At 38.9% G+C, this 25,958-nt stretch overlaps 1 protein-coding gene across 3 annotated transcripts in view; it reads left to right on the top strand.

The window, feature by feature from the left end:
• The window catches only part of BIN1 (bridging integrator 1), a 128,773-nt gene extending 105,333 nt beyond the window's left edge, over window positions 1-23,440 (top strand). Inside the window, exons 16-26 of one of the 3 annotated variants that reach the window (XM_063429235.1) lie at window positions 2,395-2,490; window positions 3,471-3,566; window positions 5,139-5,234; window positions 6,893-6,988; window positions 8,792-8,887; window positions 10,691-10,786; window positions 12,075-12,170; window positions 12,854-12,967; window positions 13,874-13,975; window positions 17,659-17,691; window positions 19,250-23,440. In XM_063429235.1, the coding sequence (XP_063285305.1) occupies window positions 2,395-2,490; window positions 3,471-3,566; window positions 5,139-5,234; window positions 6,893-6,988; window positions 8,792-8,887; window positions 10,691-10,786; window positions 12,075-12,170; window positions 12,854-12,967; window positions 13,874-13,975; window positions 17,659-17,691; window positions 19,250-19,357 (1,029 nt within the window). In that variant the 3' untranslated portion in view covers window positions 19,358-23,440. The remainder of the gene's footprint in view (window positions 1-2,394; window positions 2,491-3,470; window positions 3,567-5,138; window positions 5,235-6,892; window positions 6,989-8,791; window positions 8,888-10,690; window positions 10,787-12,074; window positions 12,171-12,853; window positions 12,968-13,873; window positions 13,976-17,658; window positions 17,692-19,249) is intronic. The other 2 variants (XM_063429236.1, XM_063429237.1) reach the window with 2 other exon arrangements.
• Window positions 23,441-25,958: the final 2,518 nt, after the last annotated feature.

Genomic DNA, 25,958 nt, shown 5'->3' with positions numbered 1-25,958 from the left:
CTGACACACACACAAACTGGCAGACATACTGACAGACACACTGACACATACTGACACACACACAAACTGGCAGACATACTGACACACTGACTCATACTGACACAGACACACACACTGACAGACATGCTGACATGTACACTGAGACATACTGACACACACACAAACTGGCAGACATACTGATAGACACACTGACTTATACTGACACAGACACACACACTGACAGACATACTGACAGACGCACTGACACACACGCACACACAGACATACTGACACACACATTGACAGATATAGTGTAACACATTGACAGACATGCTGATACACACTGACACACACTGACACATATACTGACACACACTGACAGGCATACTGACAGACACTTATACTGACACACACACTGACAGGCATACTGGTACACACACACTGACAGGCACACTAACACACTGACAGACACATATACTGACAGGCATGCTGACACACACTGACAGACCTACTGAGTCACACAGAAAGACATACTGACACACAGACATACTGACACAAACTGGCAGACATACTGACACAGACACACATACACTGACAGGAATAGTAAAACACACTGACAGACACATACTGACACACACTGACAGGCATACTGACACACACACACAGCCATACTGACACACACACACACACCAACATACTGACACACAAACACTGACAGACCTACAGACACACACACACACACACACACGCAGACATGCTGACACCCACACATACAGACACACACACACAAACACACAGACATACTGACACACACACATGCTATACACTTAACCACCCTCCACGTTCTTACCTTTTTCCGGAAGGTGGTTTCCCTGGGGTCCAGTGGCAGGCTGAGGCAGTTGGGAATTAGGCAATAGCACGCTTGGCCTGGCCCCCTCCTCACTGCCTTTCTCCTCCTGGGCAGCGAGCTGGCTGCCAAACAGAAAGGGGCCCGGTCGCGCTGTTTTAAGTGCCACAAAATCCGACCGGGCCCCTACTGACATATGCCTACTAGGTGGCCCATAGTGCATGGGCCACCCGGTGGGCCTCCTTAGTGTGTGGGCTGGTGCGGCTCTGTGCAGCTGCATCGCCAGGTCCACGGGGGCTGCTCAAATTATGGGGCAACTGCTCTGGGGCCCCCAGGAGTAACTGGGCCTGTGGCAGCTGCCCCGTTTGCCCCGCGTTAAAGACGGCCCTGTATATGCCATCATCCCATGGGGTGGGCAGGTGAGATATCGTGATATCATATCAAACCACACATTACCTATAATGGACTCAAAAGCAAAATTACCGAAGGCACTAGAAAATAGATAAAATATTAAGAATGATTGCTGCTGACGAACCTCTTGAGGAGCAGAGATGTCACCGTTGTGTGATTTGTTGGTCAATCTTGGCAGCCCAAGTATTTGGAAACTTCATTTACCCCCTGGCTAAGCATCATGGGAAATGCAGTACCCAAACATGGTGCATGCTAATGCGATGTGACATCCCGTGGATGTGGCATGGCTATTGGCTACTGCAATGGTTGGGAAAAATGGCTCCAAATGATAATAAAAATTTAGCTAAAATTATTTGTTTGTTTGTTATAGTAATACTTCCTGATATTATTTTTAAACCTTTACCCCTCTAATTTAAGACTATGTCCGCTTGTTGTGGTAGTACTCCTTTTAAATATAGTCTCCTTCTTTACTGCGTTGATCCCCCTATATGTATTTAAATGTTTCTATCATATCCAAACTGTCTCGTCTTTCCTCCAATCTATACATGTTAAGTTCCTTTAACCTTTCCTTGTAAGTTTTATCCTGCAATCCATGAACCAGTTTAGTAGCCCTTCTCTGAACTCTCTCTAAAGTATCAATATCCCTCTGGATATATGGTCTCCAGTACTGCGTACAATACTCCAAATGAGGTCTTACGAGTGTTCTGTACAATGGCATGAGCACTTTCTACTGCTAATACCTCTCCCTATACTCCCTATACTTTGACAGAGACTTGATTCAAATACTAAAATCAAGCCGAATTCTTGCCTTCCATGTTTGTGATGGGATTCTCCCAACTTTTAGCAAGTTGGGGTGGAGGTAGCAGACAATTAGCTTTTCATGGACCAATTGTAGTCCAAGGTACAAGTGATCCTGCCTTATCCAGGGCAGGTTAAATAAAACATGAATCGCCATCTAGGACTGGAATATAACTCCCATAACAGACTAGAGAAAAATAATGAGAGTTGACGTCCAACAACTTTTATTGGTTTATCTTTCAGCCCAAAGTACCCAGTAGAGTGTTTGAAATTCTCTCCTCTTTGTTCTCATTCAATGTCTGTCTCTTCTTATTTCTTGTTGACCTCTGTTCCCATCCCTTTGTCATACTGCTTGCCAGCCTGAAAAGAGTGCGTCTTTTGGTGGGGATCAATTTAGCACCGATGGTGCTTTTGTTGTGGACTGGTCCAGTCAGCCCACAAACAGTGGTGACCAAGTAAGTAGATTTTGGTTCTTTCTGTCACAGTCCAAAAGTTGCCCTGATCTCAGGCTTCTACCTGTATCACCATTACAGCTATGATCATCATCATCATACCTCCCTCCTTCTATAACTTACCATTGTCTGGCTTACCAGTCATTGCCTTCCAGCTGTTGGCACAAATGCATCTCAATATCACTGAATTGAAGGGAGCTTGAAATGTAAAAACTGTCTAATTGGCTGTTTGACAACTGGTGTTTGAGAGTCTGATGTTGAGGAGTGCTAATTAATAGCCAATAAGCATGGATTGGTCTCTCAGAGCTGGTGCAAAACATCACCTTTAGGGGGTGGGTTTAAGACCATAACAGCCTGAAACCATTTTTTACAGCACAATTTCTTTGAAACGTTGGTTAGAGTTTGGCGGATAAGCCTCCGATATGTCTCTATAGTGCCTCTGATGGCAATTCAATTCAGAGCCCTCTGCAAATTCATGATATTTAAGCAGCTCTCACATAAGTCTTCATTGACTTTGACAGAGACTTGATTCAAATGCAAAAATCAAGCTGAATTCTTGCCTTCCATGTTTGTGATGGGATTCTCCCAACATTTAGCAAGTTAAGGTGGGTGCAGCAGACAATTAGTTTTCCATGGACCGATTGTAGTCCAAGGTACCAAGTGATCCTGCCGAATGAAGAACATGCTGTGAGCGGAATAGGCCCGGTTAGGTGCTGAAGTTCATAGAATAAAACAAAAAAAATCTTATCTAGGGCAGAATAAGTAAAACATGGATCACAATCTAGGACTGGATTATATCTCCCATAACAGACTAGAGGAAAATAATGGGAGTTGACGTCCAACAACTATTATCTGTTTATCTTTCAGCCCAATTTACCCAATAGAGTGTCTGAAATTCTCTCATCTTTGTTCTCATTCAATGTCTGTCTCTTCTTATTTCTTGTTGACCACTTATCCCATCCCTTTGTCATACTACTTGCCAGCCCGAAAAGAGTGCGTCTTTTGGTGGTGACCAATTTAGCACCGATAGTGCTTTTGTTGTGGACTGGTCCAGTCAGCCCACAAACAGTGGTGATCAAGTAAGTAGATATTGGTTCTTTCTGTCTCAGTCCGAAAGTTGCCCTCATCTCAGGCTTTTACCTGTTTCACCATTACAGCTATGATCATCATCATCCCTCCCTCCTTCTATAACTTACCATTGTCTGGCTTACCAGTCATTGCCTTCCAGCTGTTGGCACAAATGCATCTCAATATCACTGAATTGAAGGGAGCTTGAAATGTAAAAACTGTCTAATTGGCTGTTTGACAACTGGTGTTTCAGAGTCTGATGTTGAGGAGTGCTACTTGATAGCCAATCAGCATGGATTGGTCTCTCAGAGCTGGTGCAAAACATCACTTTTAGGGGGTTGGTTTAAGACCATAACAGCCTGAAACCGCTTTTTACAACATAATTTCTTTGAAAAGTTGGTTCACAAACTAGACGTTGGTGGATAAGCTCCTGATATCTCTTATATATCTCTGCGGGGAAGAGGACAGTCTTATTTGAATCCACGTGATACCAAGAATGCTTATTGTATACAACAGTGAGCTCTGATTACCCAGGGGCTCCTCCTTATTATTTTATGCAATAAATACATCCTGCTGATCTAAAAATATATAAAATATCAAAATAAGATATGATACATTTTAAAGTTCTATCTGAAGCTGCACATATCGGGGAAGCTGAATATTCGGGACTATGATAGCTGCTATTCTATAGATTATTGACAGCCTATGGTTCTAGGATAAATCTGATTGTCACATAGGCCTCAATTGTAATAAGCTTTCCAAATAATTTAATCCGGTTAGTAAAACGTTTAAATGTATTTATTCACAGAAGTCACTATTAAAGTCTATGGGAAGTTTTGTAGGTAAATCATTTCGAACAGCATTGAATTATTTGGAAATCTTATTAAATAGGTCTTAGTGTCTAGAAGTATGGTTTCCTTTATTGTGAAGTTGGAAATGGTTTCAATTTTGGATTTGCCCTCTTTTGGATCAACATTAGCTAAAGGAATGTGAAGGACATGAATTTGGTGGCCCTCTCACATCCTAGATTACTATGTTGCTAGTTTAGGTTTTGTTTCAGATTCCTGTGACTTGGTGGAAGTAGATGGGGCTTGGATGCACCTATAGTGCTTCTGATGCCAATTCGATTCAGAGCCCTCTGCAAATTCATGATATTTAAGCAGCTCTCACACAAGTATTTATTGACTTTGACAGAGATTTGATTTAAATACTAAAATCAAGCTGAATTCTCGCCTTCCATGTTTGTGATGGGATTCTCCCAACATTTAGCCAATTGGCGTGGAGGTAGCAGGCAATTAGCTTTTCATGGACCAATTGTAGTCCAAGGTACCAAGTGATCCTGCCTTATTCAGGGCAGGTTAAATAAAACATGGATCACCATCTAGGGTTGGAATATAACTCTCATAACAGATTAAAGAAAAATAATGAGTGTTGACGTCCAACAACTTTTATCTGTTTATCTTTCAGCCCAATGTACCCTGTAGAATGTCTGAAATTCTCTCCTCTTTGTTCTCATTCAATGTCTGTCTCTTCTTATTTCTTGTTGACCACTTATCCCATCCCTTTGTCATACTACTGGCCAGCCTGAAAAGAGTGCGTCTTTTGGTGGGGATCAATTTAGCACCGATGGTGCTTTTGTTGTGGACTGGTCCAGTCAGCCCACAAACAGTGGTGACCAAGTAAGTAGATTTTGGTTCTTTCTGTCACAGTCCAAAAGTTGCCCTGATCTCAGGCTTCTACCTGTATCACCATTACAGCTATGATCATCATCATCCCTCCCTCCTTCTATAACTTAAATTGTCTGGCTTACCAATCATTACCCTCCAGCTGTTGGCAAAAATGCATCTCAATATCACTGAATTGAAGGGAGCTTGAAATTTAAAAACTGTCTAGTTGGCTGTTTGACAACTGGTGTTTCAGAGTCTGATGTTGAGGTGTGCTTCTTAATAGCCAATCAGCATGGATTGGTCTCTTAGAGCTGGTGCAAAACATCACCTTTAAGGGGTGGGTTTAAGACCATAACAGCCTGAAACCGCTTTTTACAGCACAATTTCTTTGAAACGTTGGTTAGAGTTTGGCGGATAAGCTTCCGATATGTCTCTCACATAACTCTGCGAGGAAGAGGATAGTCTTAATTGAACCCACGTGATACCAAGAATGCTTACTGTACACAAAAGGGAGCTCTGATTACCCAGGGGCTCCTCATTATTATTGTATGCAATAAATACATCCTGCTGAACTAAAAATATATAAAATATCAAAATAAGATATGATACATTTCAAAGTTCTATCTGAAGCTACAGATATTGGGGAAGCTGAATATTCGGGTCTAAGATAGCTGACATTATATCGATTATTGACAGCCTATGGTTCTAGGATAAATCTGATTGACACATAGGCCTCAATTGTAATAAGGTTTCCAAATAATTTAATCCGGTTAGTAAAACGTTTAAATGTATTTATCTACAGAAGTCACTATTAAAGTCTATGGGAAGTTTTGTAGGTAAATCATTTGGACATTTTTTCCAACATCATTGAATTATTTGGTGAGCTTATTAAATACCGGTAGGTCTTAGAGTCTAGAAGTGTGGTTTCCTTTTTTGTAAAGTTTGAAATGGTTTCAATTTAGGATTTGGCTTCTTTTAGATCAACATTAGCTAAAGGAATGTGGAGGACATGAACTTGGTGGTGCTCTCACATCCTAAATTACTATGTTGCTAGTTTAGGTTTTGTTTCAGATTCTTGTGACTTGGTAAAAGTCGGTGGGGCTTGTAAGCACCTATAGTGCCTCTGATGGCAATTCAATTCAGAGCCCTCTGCAAATTCATGATATTTAAGCAGCTCTCACATAAGTCTTCATTGACTTTGACAGAGACTTGATTCAAATACGAAAATCAAGCCGAATTCTTGACTTCCATGTTTGTGATGGGATTCTCCCAACATTTAGCAAGTTAAGGTGGGGGTAGCAGAAAATTAGTTTTTCATTGACCGATTGTAGTCCAAGGTACCAAGTGATCCTGCCGAATGAAGGGCATGCTGTGAGCAGAATAGGCCTGGTTAGGTGTTGAAGAAGTTCATAGAATAAAACAATAAATATCTTATCCTGGGCAGGATAAGTAAAATCTGGATCACCATCTAGGTTTGGAATATAACTCCCATAACAGACTAGAGAAAAATAATGAGAGTTGACATCCAACTACTTTTATTGGTTTATCTTTCAGCCCAATGTACCCTGTAGAATGTCTGAAATTCTCTCCTCTTTGTTCTCATTCAATGTCTGTCTCTTCTTATTTCTTGTTGACCACTTATCCCATCCCTTTGTCATACTACTGGCCAGCCTGAAAAGAGTGCGTCTTTTGGTGGGGATCAATTTAGCACCGATGGTGCTTTTGTTGTGGACTGGTCCAGTCAGCCCACAAACAGTGGTGACCAAGTAAGTCGATTTTGGTTCTTTCTGTCACAGTCCAAAAGTTGCCCTGATCTCAGGCTTCTACCTGTATCACCATTACAGCTATGATCATCATCATCCCTCCCTCCTTCTATAACTTAAATTGTCTGGCTTACCAATCATTACCCTCCAGCTGTTGGCAAAAATGCATCTCAATATCACTGAATTGAAGGGAGCTTGAAATGTAAAAACTGTCTAGTTGGCTGTTTGACAACTGGTGTTTCAGAGTCTGATGTTGAGGTGTGCTTCTTAATAGCCAATCAGCATGGATTGGTCTCTTAGAGCTGGTGCAAAACATCACCTTTAGGGGGTGGGTTTAAGACCATAACAGCCTGAAACCGCTTTTTACAGCACAATTTCTTTGAAACGTTGGTTAGAGTTTGGCGGATAAGCTTCCGATATGTCTCTCACATAACGCTACGGGGAAGAGGATAGTCTTAATTGAACCCACGTGATACCAAGAATGCTTACTGTACACAAAAGGGAGCTCTGATTACCCAGGGGCTCCTCATTATTATTGTATGCAATAAATACATCCTGCTGAACTAAAAATATATAAAATATCAAAATAAGATATGATACATTTCAAAGTTCTATCTGAAGTTACAGATATTGGGGAAGCTGAATATTCGGGTCTAAGATAGCTGACATTATATCGATTATTGACAATCTGTTGGTTCTAGGATAAATCTGATTGACACATAGGCCTCAATTGTAATAAGCTTTCCAAATAATTTAATCCGGTTAGTAAAACGTTTAAATGTATTTATTCACAGAAGTCACTATTAAAGTCTATGGGAAGTTTTGTAGGTAAATCATTTGGACATTTTTTCCAACATCATTGAATTATTTGGTGAGCTTATTAAATACCGGTAGGTCTTAGTGTCTAGAAGTGTGGTTTCCTTTTTTGTAAAGTTTGAAATGGTTTCAATTTAGGATTTGGCTTCTTTTAGATCAACATTAGCTAAAGGAATGTGGAGGACATGAACTTGGTGGTGCTCTCACATCCTAAATTACTATGTTGCTAGTTTAGGTTTTGTTTCAGATTCTTGTGACTTGGTAAAAGTCGGTGGGGCTTGTAAGCACCTATAGTGCCTCTGATGGCAATTCAATTCAGAGCCCTCTGCAAATTCATGATATTTAAGCAGCTCTCACATAAGTCTTCATTGACTTTGACAGAGACTTGATTCAAATACGAAAATCAAGCCGAATTCTTGACTTCCATGTTTGTGATGGGATTCTCCCAACATTTAGCAAGTTAAGGTGGGGGTAGCAGAAAATTAGTTTTTCATTGACCGATTGTAGTCCAAGGTACCAAGTGATCCTGCCGAATGAAGGGCATGCTGTGAGCAGAATAGGCCTGGTTAGGTGCTGAAGAAGTTCATAGAATAAAACAATAAATATCTTATCCTGGGCAGGATAAGTAAAATCTGGATCACCATCTAGGTTTGGAATATAACTCCCATAACAGACTAGAGAAAAATAATGAGAGTTGACATCCAACTACTTTTATTGGTTTATCTTTCAGCCCAATGTACCCAGTAGAGCAGGCATAGGTAACCTTCGGCACACCAGATGTTTTGGACTTCACCTCCCATGATGCTTTGCAAGCATTATGGGTGTAAGAGCATTATGGGGGATGTAGTCCAAAACATCGGGAGTGCCGAAGGTTGCCTATCACTGCAGTAGAGTGTCTGAAATTCTCTCCTCTTTGTTCTCATTCAATGTCTGTCTCTTCTTATTTCTTGTTGACCACTTATCCCATCCCTTTGTCATACTACTGGCCAGCCTGAAAAGAGTGCGTCTTTTGGTGGGGATCAATTTAGCACCGATGGTGCTTTTGTTGTGGACTGGTCCAGTCAGCCCACAGACAGTGGTGACCAAGTAAGTAGATTTTGGTTCTTTCTGTCACAGTCCAAAAGTTGCCCTGATCTCAGGCTTCTACCTGTATCACCATTACAGCTATGATCATCATCATCTCTCCCGCCTTCTATAACTTAAATTGTCTGGCTTACCAGTCATTACCCTCCAGCTGTTGGCAAAAATGCATCTCAATATCACTGAATTGAAGGGAGCTTGAAATGTAAAAACTGTCTAGTTGGCTGTTTGACAACTGGTGTTTCAGAGTCTGATGTTGAGGTGTGCTTCTTAATAGCCAATCAGCATGGATTGGTCTCTCAGAGCTGGTGCAAAACATCACCTTTAGGGGGTGGGTTTAAGACCATAACAGCCTGAAACTGCTTTTTACAGCACAATTTCTTTGAAACGTTGGTTAGAGTTTGGCGGATAAGCTTCCGATATGTCTCTCACATAACGCTACGGGGAAGAGGATAGTCTTAATTGAACCCACGTGATACCAAGAATGCTTACTGTACACAAAAGGGAGCTCTGATTACCCAGGGGCTCCTCATTATTATTGTATGCAATAAATACATCCTGCTGAACTAAAAATATATAAAATATCAAAATAAGATATGATACATTTCAAAGTTCTATCTGAAGTTACAGATATTGGGGAAGCTGAATATTCGGGTCTAAGATAGCTGACATTATATCGATTATTGACAATCTGTTGGTTCTAGGATAAATCTGATTGACACATAGGCCTCAATTGTAATAAGCTTTCCAAATAATTTAATCCGGTTAGTAAAACGTTTAAATGTATTTATTCACAGAAGTCACTATTAAAGTCTATGGGAAGTTTTGTAGGTAAATCATTTGGACATTTTTTCCAACATCATTGAATTATTTGGTGAGCTTATTAAATACCGGTAGGTCTTAGTGTCTAGAAGTGTGGTTTCCTTTTTTGTAAAGTTTGAAATGGTTTCAATTTAGGATTTGGCTTCTTTTAGATCAACATTAGCTAAAGGAATGTGGAGGACATGAACTTGGTGGTGCTCTCACATCCTAAATTACTATGTTGCTAGTTTAGGTTTTGTTTCAGATTCTTGTGACTTGGTAAAAGCCGGTGGGGCTTGTAAGCACCTATAGTGCCTCTGATGGCAATTCAATTCAGAGCCCTCTGCAAATTCATGATATTTAAGCAGCTCTCATATAAGTCTTCATTGACTTTGACAGAGACTTGATTCAAATACGAAAATCAAGCCGAATTCTTGACTTCCATGTTTGTGATGGGATTCTCCCAACATTTAGCAAGTTAAGGTGGGGGTAGCAGAAAATTAGTTTTTCATTGACCGATTGTAATCCAAGGTACCAAGTGATCCTGCCGAATGAAGGGCATGCTGTGAGCAGAATAGGCCTGGTTAGGTGTTGAAGAAGTTCATAGAATAAAACAATAAATATCTTATCCTGGGCAGGATAAGTAAAATCTGGATCACCATCTAGGTTTGGAATATAACTCCCATAACAGACTAGAGAAAAATAATGAGAGTTGACATCCAACTACTTTTATTGGTTTATCTTTCAGCCCAATGTACCCAGTAGAGCAGGCATAGGTAACCTTCGGCACCCCAGATGTTTTGGACTTCACCTCCCATGATGCTTTGCCAGCATTATGGGTGTAAGAGCATTATGGGGGATGTAGTCCAAAACATCGGGAGTGCCGAAGGTTGCCTATCACTGCAGTAGAGTGTCTGAAATTCTCTCATCTTTGTTCTCATTCAATGTCTGTCTCTTCTTATTTCTTGTTGACCACTTATCCCATCCCTTTGTCATACTGCTTGCCAGCCTGAAAAGAGTGCGTCTTTTGGTGGGGATCAATTTAGCACCGATGGTGCTTTTGTTGTGGACTGGTCCAGTCAGCCCACAGACAGTGGTGACCAAGTAAGTAGATTTTGGTTCTTTCTGTCTCAGTCCGAAAGTTGCCCTCATCTCAGGATTTTACCTGTATCACCATTACAGCTATGATCATCATCATCACCATCATCATCCCTCCCTCCTTCTATAACTTACCATTGCCTGGCTTACCAGTCATTGCCTTCCAGCTGTTGGCAAAAATGCATCTCAATATCACTGAATTGAAGGGAGCTTGAAATGTAAAACCTGTCTAATTAGCTGCTTGACAACTGGTGTTTTAGAGTCTGATGTTGAGGAGTGCTTCTTAATAGCCAATCAAAATGGATTGGTCTCTCAGAACTGGGGCTACACATCACTTTTAGGGGGTTGGTTTAACCCATTAAGGACCAAACTTCTGGAATAAAAGGGAATCATGACATGTCACACATGTCATGTGTCCTTAAGGGGTTAAGACCATAACAGCCTGAAATAACTCTTTACAACACAGTTGGTTAGACTTTTCTAATGTAATACTGCATTTCTGAAAATCTTTGAAATGTTAAAAATCTCCTGAAGATGAGCAAATTCTCATTGGTGTTGAGATTTCAAATATTTGCTGTGTTTTTTTAAACTACTAAAATACAATAAATACCAAGCAGATAAAAAGGAAACTTTACTGTTTTACAATCTAAAACCTTCGTAATTCTTTGCAAACACTGTAAAATACAATGTTTACATTTATCATGGGTTTTGCTGTAAATTCTTTTTGAATTTACCATTAATTTGTGGAATATTATATAATGTTTGGAGTGTTTATTGGCAGTTTTGTGTTGATATTCTTTTCAGCATTGCCTGTTATAATATAATTAAAGATTAAAGATTATTCAACGATCTTGTATTATACATCTGTAGCTGGTCCACCTTTCTGAAATGATTTGTCTGTTTTGGAAGAAACTCGCTAAAGGAATTTGTCTCTCTTTTCGTCTCTCTGTTTATCTCTTCATTTGTCTTTCGAGACAAATCTTTTTTTAATGCACATTTTTTTGTAAATCCTAAAATGCTTCTGCTCTGGACAGAAATCTTACTAACCTGGGAGGTGGCAGGACTAATTGATTCATACATATTGTAATTACATTAGCTGCAGTTTGCTTGCACTTTGCCAATAGAAAACATACCCTAAGTTTGTCCTGAGATAAATCATACTGTTAATTTGACGGATGCCATAATGTTCATCGTACGTTGCTGTCCATTTTCTGATCTTACGGGATTCATCGCTGGACTTGGTGGCACACAGACCCATGCTGATTAAGCTAATTGTGTTTTGTGCTGTTTGCAGCCGGCAGAACCAATACCTGCAGCCAGAGCAGAACAACCGAAGAAAGATACGGAAAGCAAACCGGAACCAGCTGCACCTGAAAAAGACACTACTACGGTAAGACAAGGTTTATTAACCTTCTATGGGGTTTTTAGATGGATTCCACCCCCCCTGTACAATAGTCTGTATTATTTATTTTTAGGAAAAATAGCAGTTTTGGTATAGAAATGGCTGAATTGGAGAATTTTTATAAACTTTGATCATTTAGTTTACATTTTGCAATCAAAGTTCAGAATGATTTTAGTTTCTTTTTAGCTATTTCCACGCTAGGCTGCATGAAAAAATGGGAACTGCTTATAGGGAACGATTCTTCATCACATCTTAATGACCTGTTTCAATTCTCGGCTTAATAGTCGTTCTGAGACAGGAATAGATTAAATGATTGAATCCATTTGATGGAGAGCATCAGATGGTACCGGATGCTGAGTGCTTCTCTGGATTCAGTTCTTTTAAATTGTTGTTCCTATAAAGCAGATTATCATTAATCTGTGTTGCAGCTGAAGGTCGAGCTTTGGGTGCTCAGAAAGACCTTATTTTGTCTGTGCCAACAATTGTCCAAAGTGTTAATTTTTTGGCAATGGCTGAAATGCTTATGGTGGTTGATTCTCGTACTCCAGAACCTGGTTAGACGAGTTCATTTTCAATAAATTCAATTTCTTACGCTTTACTGATACATGTATTGGAATTCAATTTAGCTTTGACATCCGCATGGCTGTTGTCCTATCATTTACCCTCTGCAGCAATCTCAGAGTTCACTCCCTGCTGTGGTTGTTGAAACATTCACTGCGACCGTCAATGGCACCGTGGAGAGCAGTCCCCCAAAAAAAGATATGCCCCCTGGATTCTTGTACAAAGTAAGTTTTATAGAAAATGGTAATATTTGAAGAATTAGGGGGAAAAATGTCCATTGTAATATCCTCTCTTTTGCAAAACCAATTATGTAAAGTAAAAAAAATATATATTTCTTTATATTGTGCCAAAATATTCTGCAACACTACAATAAGTAAAGAACACAAACATTAATTCTAAGAAATTGTGTTTGACACACGGGAACAGTAGGTGAAGATGGCAGAAGGTTATTGTCTTAAATTGTCAATTTAAGCAGTAAAAACAGCTGCCTTGTAATGTACAATCTTGCTTTCATTTTTATATAAAAATGTGAAGCAGAAGCGTTGCGTCCCCCCAGTGTTTCCTCAATGTAAGCCGTCAGATATCGATCAATGTCGGCTTCTGCTGTTTTTATCCTCCCATGTGACAGAGCTCCAGATCATGCTCGTGTGATTGCTGACATCACTCGTGTCACTCACACTCTCCTGTGCATGGTGAATTATCGTTATTAAATGGGAAAAAAATACAAACACAGGCGCAGCAGTCATCAATCTATGTCAATTAATAGCTTACAAGGCACATCAATTTAAACCCTTTGTTCCAGAGCAGGTAATACTGTTTACATCAAGTTAATTCAACAAACATATAAAACCCAGTATATAATCTCCGTGGATCTGAATAAAAATAGCAAATCCATTTCTGTTAATATTGTGCTGTTTGTGTACCCTGATGGTGCAAACAAGAAGTAAAATGATGGGTAATTTCTTAATTAATTTTCTTTATTTTAACAATATACCTACAGCTTCCAGGGAGAAGTAATGCACCTTTCTCTGGACCGCTTTTCATGAAAAAAAGGGATTAAGGCATATGATTTCTGTGTACACTTAATGGCTGCTATTTTTACTGCAGATCTGACCTTTTTGTACTTTCAGGTGAAGGCGCAACATGATTACGGTGCAACCGATAGCGATGAGTTAAACTTGAAATCTGGTGACGTGGTTCTTGTAACGGAGTTTGATAACCCTGAGGAACAGGTGAGGGGAATGGCTGTGGCTGCACGCCACGGTTGTACAGCCGCTGCCTGGTTTGGGAATTGATTAAACAGTGCAAGGGCTGCATGTTTTACTGCAGTGAGAATGTCTTTAACACCCCCCAGCCCCACCGCAACCTAAATTAAAGGGACAAGGCCTCTTACCTTTAAACAGAGTGTACTCCCAGTCACTGTATTTGAATTCTATATTGTCAATGTTCGTTAAGGGTTAGGGTTAGGGAGAAGCCCATTGTAAAGTTGGTTTATGATACGTTGTAGCATTTATTAATGTTTAGAGCCACAGCCCATAATATAAGATACTGGGTGTTTATTCCCCCTACTGAATAAGGGTCTGTGCACATCCCAGGCTGTTGCTATTGATCCAAACTCAGCTCACATTGGAGGTAGAATTACCCCATTAATCTAGAATATCCGTTAAACGAGAGGTTTATTACTGATCCAGCTTTGCAAAGTAGGATATAATTATAGCAAACATTCCAATTTTCACAAATTGTTCCCGTTAATGCCTGCAAGACACACTTCTTAAATTTGTATAGGTGTGCAATGGGATCTCTCTTGTTTGCAAGTGTGTTATTGTGAACACAAACATGCAGTGCTGGAAAAGGATGATGTATTTAAAGTCACTATAAAGCAAATCTTAACAGCTGCTATAGCCAGGATTTCAATTTTACATAAAGCAAAGCAGATCTTCCCATAGATGTAACAATGAATATAATTACACACTCTCAAAGGAAATACTAAAAAGGAATTTATTATATTTATTAAGATCTTTCAAAAGTTTTATATTTTCTTGTAACGTTCCTTGTGATATAGTGTATCCATAACTCTGGTGATTGTAAGCTGTGATCTATAAAGAGTAATAGAGTAGTAGATGTTATGCAGTTAAATAGACTGTATTCTAGAATTCAGCCACTAGAGGTCAGGACATGATAGCTGGTAGCCCAATGTACCAGTGACTTAGATATCCCCCCCCCCCCCCCCCCCCGAAAAAAAATATAGGTCCTTTATTAAAACTATCAAGAAGTAATCACTGTCCACCAGCAAGCTGGACTAACTTATTATCATTATTTTTGCTCTGTTCAGTAATGTATCGCTCCAGTAACCTGACCAACAGGTTTCACTGACTTTGAGTTCATTAGGGGATACTTATCGCCCCTGATGAACCACATGTAGGCTAAGCATTGGTCGAGTGAATAAAGTCTATGAAGCCTACTCCAGACAGAGTGTATTTACTGAATTAGTAAGGGGCTTGACAAAGACCTTCCAGAGGGTCGAAACATTGCTCTGTCAACGTGTCGGTGGAATAAATATTGAGAGAACCCACGCAGCGACGGATTAAGGGTCTGATACTGAAAATTACGATGAACCCAATTACAGAATCTTATCAACAGAAAACCATTAAATATTCATACCTCCCAAGTGACTTTATCTGGTGGAAGTGGTGTCATAGGGAATTCAAGTGTGCAGCTATAAGAAGAGACATTCCCTATGCTAATCTCTAGCTCTCATCTCTCAACCTTATCCAAACCCCCAACACTGGCGTCCTGTGAAGAAGGGTGCTGGTGGGTGTGATAAAGGAAGTAGGGCAGTGATGTGAACCACGTCACTGGCACCGCCCAGGAGAGCAGCTCTACCTGAAGAATTGGAAAGTCAATCTGGCATGAATGCTCGCCAGGCTACCTGCCAATCATGCAGTCCCACCAACTAAGCGTTGACTATGCAAGCAGGGATGTTTGAACGTCCTGAGCTTGCCAGGAACACATCTAATGATGTACTTGCTCTACGCTCTCTGGAATAATGATGTAGTTCCCGGTGTTTCCCAGCACTCACTTGTCCACTCCGTTTTTATTGATATCCGTTCAGGAAACAATTTTCCCACGCAGGGGATGCAGTGCTGCAATGAGATATGGTTACAGCTGCCGGTGAGGTTTAAACATAATGATAATGAGCATATGCGCTAATGAGTAGCATGGTTGCCATTGTTAGCGGTATGCTCATTGGATATGTGATGGGGTTTAAGCGATGGGATCGTGTAACTTGGCGTGGGGTTGGTTAGTTGTCTGCGGCTCATCAACTGTCCCCAAGGATTGTGTAGGGTGGAAGGTGTGGGTCCACATTGGTGGAGTATGATGGAGGGCTCCCGTCGGGGGTTGTCTTGTGTTGGTCTGGGTCAGAGGAGCAAGAGCATTTGAACAGTGCACAAAATCAGCTTTGTATTTGATATTTCATATTTTATAGTCAGTCCTCACAAGCTATGTTCCCCTGAATCATTTCTAAGTTTTAATAATGAATTCCTTCAGCACAAAGCAAGAGTATGTGAAGAGTAGTAAATGTTTTTTTTTTAAATCCGTTGGCCTGTTCAAGGAGCATTGGTCTGGAGCATCAGCTCCGTTAACCCCTATGTTAATCCAGCCCTGAACCCATGGACGTCACACCCTTTCTGCAGTCTGCATATTCCCTTAATAGGTTTATTTACAGATACTGTCTGGGGTACACAATATTAAAGGAACACTATAGTCCCCTTAATTACTTTAGCTAAATAAAGCAGTTTTAGTGTATAGATCATTCCCCTGCAATTTCACTGCTCAATTCACTGTCATTTAGGAGTTAAATCACTTTGTTTCTGTTTATGCAGCCCTAGCCACACCTCCCCTGGCTATGATTGACAGAGCCTGCATGAAAAAAAAAACTGGTTTCACTTTCAAACAGATGTAATTTGCCTTAAATAATTGTATCTCAATCTCTAAATTGAAATTTAATCACATACAGGAGGCTCTTGTAGGGTCTAGCAAGCTATTAACATAGCAGGGGATAAGACAATCTTAATTAAACAGAACTTGCAATAAAGAAAGCCTAAATAGGGCTCTCTATACAGGAAGTGTTTATGGAAGGCTGTGCAAGTCACATGCAGGGAGGTGTGACTAGGGTTCATAAACAAAGGGATTTAACTCCTAAATGGCAGAGGATTGAGCAGTGAGGCTGCAGGGGCATGTTCTATACACCCAAACTGCTTCATTAAGCTAAAGTTGTTCAGGTGACTATAGTGTCCCTTTAAAATCTCCTCTTTAGTAGTAGTGTAGTAATATTACTGTCCCTTTAATACTGCTTGATGTTACAATATAAGATTCCTTGGTGTGCTAATATATCTGAGTGAACATTGAATGTGGCACCTAATTTAATAACACTCTTTGCTTTTTGTATATTAACTGTGAAATGTGTTTTATCATAAATCTTCTCTTATCCCCTGTGGGGTCGGGGGTTTGAATGAAAACTAATGATATAATTGTCACAGCTCAGAGAATCTGGTCTGAAAGTAGAACTATCCAAACTCCTCCCAATTTGAATACTAACTACCGTATATAATATTAATGTGACTGTCACTCAGACAACACAAAGAGACCGCCGTCCCCCCATTTCACAAAATATCCTACCTATCTACCTTGTAAATAATTCTTAGAAAAAGGTTTTAATATTGAACTACCCAGTGGTCTATATTGGAGACAGCGGCACTGAATATTTATAATCTTTTTTTTAATATTATGAATAATGGTGTGTAAAGTGCATATTTTATTATACATTTTTAATCCAATCAGAAGGAATAATGCATTGTGTAGACATCTAATATCGCAACGAGGCTGCTGAACTTAATCAAATATTTTCTTTTAGAAAAATTTGGAAGGAGTTTTTAACAGTAAGCAGGTAAAAACAAGTAAAAAAAAAAATTGAAAACGTAATAAAATAAACATTTCCTTAAATGTGCATGCAATTTATTATTTATTTTATTTTAATATGGAGTTGATTTATCGGGTTCTTTAATTGTATATCCAGTGCTGATGCATGAAGCGGTGTATCTAAAATTTATTACGATCTCTCACTAATGACTGTCTAAATAATTAAAAATCTACAAATTAAAAAATATATCAAAAGAATGAGCATATCCTCATGTTTGAAATCGGATCTCAAGTAATTCAAAGTTCCAGTTTAAAATACTGATCAAAACAGGTGCGTGCAGCTGTGGACACGAACAGATATGGTTATGGAACTGCCTCTAGAAGAATCAGACAATTTAATCTAAGCCACTCTACACGTCTAACATTCTAAACCATAACTAACTGCACTGTAGTGATTTCATCTTTATAGTGATATTGTTTCGGTCAAGAACCTCGATAAATAAACCGTTGACTTCATTGTTGCAGTGCTATGTTTTGATAGGTGACAGACTGGGTCTGTCTACCTTTGGTCTGAGGTTTTACTATGTGTGTGTGTGTTTGTAAGAAAGTTTGATTTCATGTAATCAATAAATTAATGACACATTTATAGCAACAAAAAAAACAGAACAAACAGAAACAAAACAAAACCCCAAAAACAAGCAGAAAAAAATTGCTCTAGCAAAAATATCTCCACTAATTCAGACAATACACAGATACAATATTTTAAGACACGGATCTGAAGATTAAAATTTTTAATCATTTACACATTAAGAAGGAAAATCAAAACTTTATGAAAACATGGGCACACAACAGTCCAGTATACCTTTTAATATGAACGCCTTTAAACATGTCGTTTTTCTAGATTCGTACAAGGTGGTTGTGGGTGATAGACACTACCTCGACATACAGCGCTATGGAATTTGTTGGCGCTCTTTAAATAATAATCATGAATTGTAGCGCATGCTTCACACCCAATATACTGTATTGTTGTAATCTAAAGGTAGCCAGTTGAGAAATGATGTACAGATACAAATCATTCAGTGTTGTGGTGTCCTGTAAGAGTGTTTGTGTTAATATGTTGAGGTAAATTCTTACTGTACTTTTTTTTAATATATCTGTCTCCATGACAACACAAATCCATCACCACCCAAAGCTGACGCAATGTAAGTTTCCTTTCCCAAAACGATTAGAAATGCAAATTTGGGTTGTAGAATGAGAAATCCTTACAGATTCAAGACTTACGATCGAGATTTCAATGCACAGATACAAAATCCTGGGACCTTTGTGAGACTTAGACTGATGGGGTTTTTCACTAAAGTAAGAATTCAAAATAAACTTCAGAGCAGAATAGCCCAAATTGGAAAAATACATTTACAGTTTTGCAACTTTGGCCTAAAAAGTGAAATTCTCTTTGGATTCTCAATTCAATGAATAACCCGGTAAATGTCAGAATTCTGAGTCTAAGTTACATTGGATCTGCTCCCATTTCAGTAAACGTACCCCAAATCTCCTTAGAAAACTTTACTATCTGTGTCTTTCTCTTCCAGGACGAGGGTTGGTTAATGGGAATTAAAGAAAGCGACTGGCTGCAGAATAAGGAATTTGAGAAGCATAGAGGAGTCTTCCCTGAAAACTTTACTGAGAAATATCTGTGAAGAGAGGCAGCCTGCGTTCCTGCCCTGGGATATACCGCAAATTTTCTGTGAAAATGATAAATAATGTCTACCCAACACACACAAAAAGAAAAGAAATCATATAAGGACATTAACCGTGAAAGTGTCAATATAAAGGTTCAGCTCTGTTACAGAAAGCGAGGTTTAGTGTTGTAATAGATTTTACAATTCCAGGGGTTTGGTACATTGTAACTTCCGATAACGGCTCCTCGATTTGAGACACAGCTGGCTTTACCTTACGTCTGTTACATGAATGTTTTAATGTCAGGGGTGTCACGTTAGTTTATCCTGTAAAAAAAAAAAAAAAAAATGCCAACTATCACGGCTTTCCAGTAGAAGTAACGGGATTGTGCGTTTGGAAAGGTATATAGATAATAAGGTAAGATAAATGGCTCAGGAGAAAAGTGTAGAACACATTGCACGGATCGTAGCTGTCATAAATTATTAAGTGATATAGCATTTTGAGTTATTTAATCCTTTGTGTGTCAGAGGGCACAGCAACACATCGCTGTGCAATGCTTTGCTCAACCCTTTGGCACCAGGTGTGTGCTGAATCGGTGTTAATTCCAGGGCTGTGACTTTTTAATGGGAAAGGGCAGTGTTATAGCTATGGGAAAGATGGGACTGACGCAGAGAGAGACTTAATGCTGCAGCTCAGTAGGTAAAGAAACTAGGCATGGCTTTTTTATGGGCACCATTTTGATGACATCATGCTATTACATTGGGAAGTCATCAAGCTGTGGTTGCTCTTTGGCCTCAGGATAAAAATAAAAATAAACAATGTTTTTTGCTAGTAAACATTCTTAAATGAAGACTCTGGGTACAATAACAACTTCATCTTAGTGAAGTTGTTTTGATGTGAGGTGGTCCCCTGGCACTGGCTTACCTCAAGGGGTTAAACTGTTAACAAACGTCTTAACCCCAAAGTGCTAAATCCGATAGGTTTCTCAAGCTGTTTTGTGAATAGGGCGCTACTGATCACATCAGCTGACAGCGGCGCTCCTGTCCAAAGCTGACTCAAGCCTCAGGCTGTGGTGGACGGATATGACCAAGCGATTGGGTGACAGATTCTGCACCCAACGGTTTAACCTCATAAGGTAAGCTGGCACCTGGTCACCCCCTTGCACTAGAACAACTTAATTCTGATAAAGTTATGGTGACTTGAGTGTCACTTTAAGGATTATTGTTGTAGTTGTACACCGTCATGTACACCAGTATACCTTCAGCTTCTGTTACCTTTACATAGCAAAACCGTGTCCCTCTTGCACGTGTCATGTTAATTAAAACAGCATGCACAGAATTCACCGTTTCTAATGTATTCTCCTCCAGCGCTTATATATTCTTGCCGTGTAAGACCAACGCCTTGGTCCTGGAATTCTCACTATTTGATTTTTTTCCTAGCCTTACAAACAGTAACTAGTGCTATAGATCCGTCCAGCTTTGGTTTCCAATAATGGCTCTGGCTGCTGAAGTGTCCTCTTCCACCTCTATATTATAAATATGCCTTCCAGTCCCGTTCTGTTGGAGCGTTCCAGCAGCTGATCCTCCATCACTTTGGACAGTTTTTTTGTGTTTTTTTTGTTTTTTTTTGTTTTGTTATTACTGTTTGGGTTTATTTTGGAGTCTGTTATGCCCTCTTGTGGTCAAAATGATAATGACAGAGAACGTGCTATATTATAAAATCATTAAAATAACCGGACTCTAATAAGTTACTATGGTTTGCTTTTCTATGCATGTTTGTGTTTGTAATGTTTGTAATTTCTTTCGTTTTTTTTTTTGTTTTCCAGTTTCTTATTTCAAAACATTATTGTCCCCAAAAGATTATACAGCATATCCTGTGCCTATATATTTATCTATATTTATCTATATTTGTCTTTATGTTCACATTTAAAGGTACACAAAGTCCACATGTGCTGTACAATATTGTATTTCCATGGTGTTTGTAGCTTTACGGGTCCCCCACAATATGATTTTTTTCCTAGTAAAAAGCTAAATTGAGATTGAGCCCCTGACAGGATCATTTCAATATTCTCTCAGTCTGGGTAAAAAATAAATTGAAGGGATTTTTTTAACTGGTGAAGTCTGGTTGTTGGACATTCTAGATGAGAAGTCATGGATTAATTATGGGTGGAAGCTGGACAATTAATCTTTTGATACCCATTTTGTTGGAAGAGCATTCACAAGGCTCAGATCTTATGATTACCCCGTTTATTACGTGAGAAGATACATGAGGCGCACAACTGCCTGGAATTGACCAGATTAAACTATAAGAATAAAAAGGCAGATTAGCATCAGAGAGAGAATGAAGAATGGGATACCTTGTTTATGTCCCGTCCATGATAGTTCTATTGAACTTCTAGGGAAGTTCGTCAGCACTAAATCATTGAAATTTTAAGATGGATACAGAATACTACGATATACATTTCTATGCTTTTTTGTTTTCTGATTTTTGATCTGTAAAAGGCATAATGCACATTTAATATAAAACTTTATATACTCTCCCTTTTTATCCTAAACAAGACGGTTACTATTACTGTGACATCAACACCTGGGGATCCTTCTAGTGGGGGTGACATCACGCAGTCACTAAATGTATTGCACCCCTGGCTGAATTAGTCTATTTACTGTAAGACTATCCAAACATAGCACAATAAGGGAGATGTACCGAGCGTCAACAGGACATGTTAGGAACTTGTTTAAAGGGGATCGATTTCTATTTAAGGAGAGCCATGGGATATTGATCTAAATTCCTTTCCACCCCTTTCCTTACTGGCCAGGATACCCAGAATGTTCTCCTGGTAATCTGTATTTTAGGAGGTCTTAGGGGCATCTGCAATATTTGTGTTTTGTTGTTATTGATGCAAATATGAGTCAAATCAGAGACACATTAGAAATGTCTCTCCAATGAAAGAGTCTCTGCTGTTCTATGAATTCTCTTCAATCGCTTTATGCTGAGACTCTGTAGGATAATGTTAGATTTCTCACTGGAGCTAAATCTCTTTAAATTGTCATAGCGTGATAACTCTCCCAGCAGCAGGAATGAAATGTATTTGTGCAGAGCAGAAAAAAAAATAATCCCTCTTTTTTATTTTCCCTGTGAAAGTGAAATTTCTTTTAAAACCTTTTCAGTACCCCTCTCCCCCTCATGCTCAGCAACTCATATCTTTGACCATTCTTCCAATGCTGTTATGGTAATACCACTGTTGTTTAATTGTATCATCCTTTAAAATCTTCCTTGGCTAATTGAGGAAGATGCATTTAGTTTGGGATGATTGTAAACCTATATTAACTGTTCATGTTTTATAAGAGGTGTGTGTGTACGTGAGCGTGTGTGTTTGTGTGATCTCCTTGATATAGCTACCAGAGCTGTGATTTTATACTGTAATAAGTGTTCTTCGAGTACTTGGCGGAGAGTAGTCTGCAGAATGGCCAGGAATAAAGGCATCTTATATTTGGTAAATTGTAATTATATATTTGCCTGACTTGCCAGCATGTACGAACAATTTTCGCTAAATAAAACTCCTAATTTTGCAAACACGATTTTCTAATAAACACTATGAATTTGGGGAAAAAGGTCATTCAAAAGGGTAATTCAAATAGTTTTTGCAAATGGAGTTAAGCTTGAAGTACGTGTAACGGGAACGTTTACAGAGAGAGACACTTCCTAAAATAACTGGTTCTGTCTTTTTAAATTTGTTATTTTTTTTTATTGATTAATTACTTCCGTAATGCTATCTATAGCCGCTACCTCTAATGTTCTGTCACAATTTACAAAGAAATGATACATTCAGGAGTATCGCTGATAAAGCAATGTTTATGAAAGAGATGGAATAGGTATGAAAATTCAGTTAAACCACATTGTTCATTAGCATTATTATTATTATTATTATTTATATTTTGGTAAAGACTGTGGCATTAACTATTTGGGTATCACACGGATGAACGAAGCAAGGTTTGGCTGACAATCTGATCTGCAGACACAGTTTATCATGGATACGTTGTTAAATCTGTTTAATCTCTGGCAATAAAGACCCCAGAGTGTTTAATAAAGAGATACCACTGGTAGCTGGTGTTTTTTTCTCCTTTTTATTCAATGGTTTCTGAATGTTAAAATGTATATTCTTTAATTTGTTTGTTGCATCATTTCCCTTGACAGTGGGTTAGGTGATCTGTGCAGCTCTGTCTCACTGAACAGATCAGGATTTTAATTTTGAAAACCACAGATCAGAGACCGTATAGAATATATTTGACATACAGTTTGTACGGTATTAGATCGAAAAATGGACTCCCATAAATCAGAGTAATCCATTGCTCCAATAGTAATTTTTTTATTAGCAGAGCACAAGGAAACTGTCTGTATCTTATGCAATCCTTGCCAGGATGTTAACTAGAGTTGGAGATTAATTTTGTTTGAACTGCAATTCGTTTGAACTTGGGCCGATCATCTGAATTCCCGAACCCGGAGCGGACATGCAGCCTGATCATGAACCTAACAAAACCTGCAATAAACGAGCATGTTTATTTTGATTTGTGATTCAGAATTCTGACCAAAACAACAAAAAAAAGAGATGATCGATGGTTAATGGACAGTCACTAAATGTTATAAATGTAAATTTTAATTCACAGATCAAGTAAGAAGTGACTAATAGCGGAAAAAACATGAACAGTAAAATCCATACATAATATATATTTTTATATTTAGTGCTCCTCCTCATTTTCCCTCTTTTGGCTACCTCTTCTCACTTTCTCTGTCAATCAAATAGGTTATATTATGGATATCGTTTGTAGTATACGGAGTGGTCCATATTTGCACCTTTTTTTTTGTTTGTTTGTCTGATTAATTTTCTGAATTCATTTTTTGTTAATGAAATTCCAAGTCAAACTATCATATGGGCGTAATTGAGCCGTCTTGTAAAGTATTTTATATTCGTACGAAGTGGTTCGGTCAAAACAAGCTTTTTGTCTGTGGTCAAGTCTAATGTTAACTGACTTTAACAAGACACCTACTAGCCAGGTTGTTTGTGGTCCAACCGTGGCATTTCCTATATTATGTGGCATTAAATTTAATTTGAAGACCGGCCTCGGACATGGAATACCTGATTACTGCAAATCTGCTCGGATCATTGGCACTATCCATTCCAGGTTTGGGTAAAACTGGCACATAGTTTGGGAAAAGTGACCCTAGTGACCTACAGGGCCTGACTTGGGCAATTCAGACCAAATCTATAAATATTCTGCTTATTTCAGCTCCTCCTTTTTACATCCATAACCTGTAAGTGCAATTTATAATACAGTTCTAAAAACAAGTAATTTGAGAGTTTATGGGCAAAAACAGTCACAGTTTTAAACAGAACAATTAAGTTAAGTTACGGTTAATGCAGCACCTTTCTTTTCTTATTTTATTTTTTTCCCCACTTTTTTCCATTTACTCTTTTTTAAAGGAACAATTGTTCTTGCTCCATTAAACCATCAGTTGTGTTCTGTGCACGAGCCGGCAGTGCGTCTTTTATGTACCAATTATAGAGCTGTATTATCCCAAGAGGCTGCATTCATTCTGTTATAGGCTGAGACATCTTGATTCATATAAAACCACAAATGAAGCCAAGGCAAGGTAACGGAGGCTGCCCACAGATTCTTTAATATTGTACAAATCACTTTGCTCGTGGTTTTCATGCCTGAATCTGTTTCTGATAGTTCTGCATTCTCAGCATTCCATAGAACCAGGCATTAAGCTGTCTATTAACACAAACCATGTTTTGTTTCACCTTCATTAACCCTCTAAAAATACCTCCCTTCATGGCTTTCTTTCGTTAAATGTGGGTCATACAGTTTTCGGTTCCAGTGTGACCATTCTGTCACAGCTCCGTTCCCCAAATTCTTTCTGTGTATGGAGTTTATGGGATATGCACAGCACATCAGTAATAAGCTCCTGGGGGGTAGGGGTGGCTGAAACACTTCCTGGTTTTGTAACAGTTTACTGCAGAAGTTGCAAATCCTGGGGACAAACACAAAGATTGGATGCTATGTTTTATTATTTGATTGCATTTTTTTTCTGTGTTTTATCGCAGTTTTAAAAAGGCAGTTGTAGATCAGCTCCAGCCTGCAGCCCCTTTAATTCTACACAGAGGTATCTGACAGTAACTAAATGCACTCATATTACATACTGTTTGCATGATCTCCTGTGGTATAATTTCCCTGCTTTCAAAAGAACATGACGAATGTATAATTAAATATTCGTTAGCAAATATTAAATCAGGGCTCTTACTTTTAAAGAAATAAACATATAGTGTTTCTTGAAAAGAATGTTTGTAGCACCTTTACATATAATATAGTTAATAATATAACAAACTATGCATCTAGTGCAGGGGTGGGCAATCTGCGGCCATCCAGATGTTTTGGACTACATCTCCCATAATGCTCCTAGGGCCCTAATGCTAGCAATACATCAAGGGAGATGTAGTCCATAACATCTGGAGGGCCGAAGATTGCCCACCCCTGATCTAGTGCCTTACTATTGTTGTATAATCCTTCTCTCACCACCAATACTTCCAATTGGTATCCTTTTGAGAGAAATCCACTCTGC

This window comes from Pelobates fuscus, chromosome 8, assembly GCF_036172605.1.
Source record: "Pelobates fuscus isolate aPelFus1 chromosome 8, aPelFus1.pri, whole genome shotgun sequence".
Taxonomy (NCBI): Eukaryota; Metazoa; Chordata; class Amphibia; order Anura; family Pelobatidae; genus Pelobates; species Pelobates fuscus.
The sequence above is the reverse complement of the archived record's forward strand: the minus strand, read 5'-3'. Positions and strand labels throughout refer to the sequence as shown.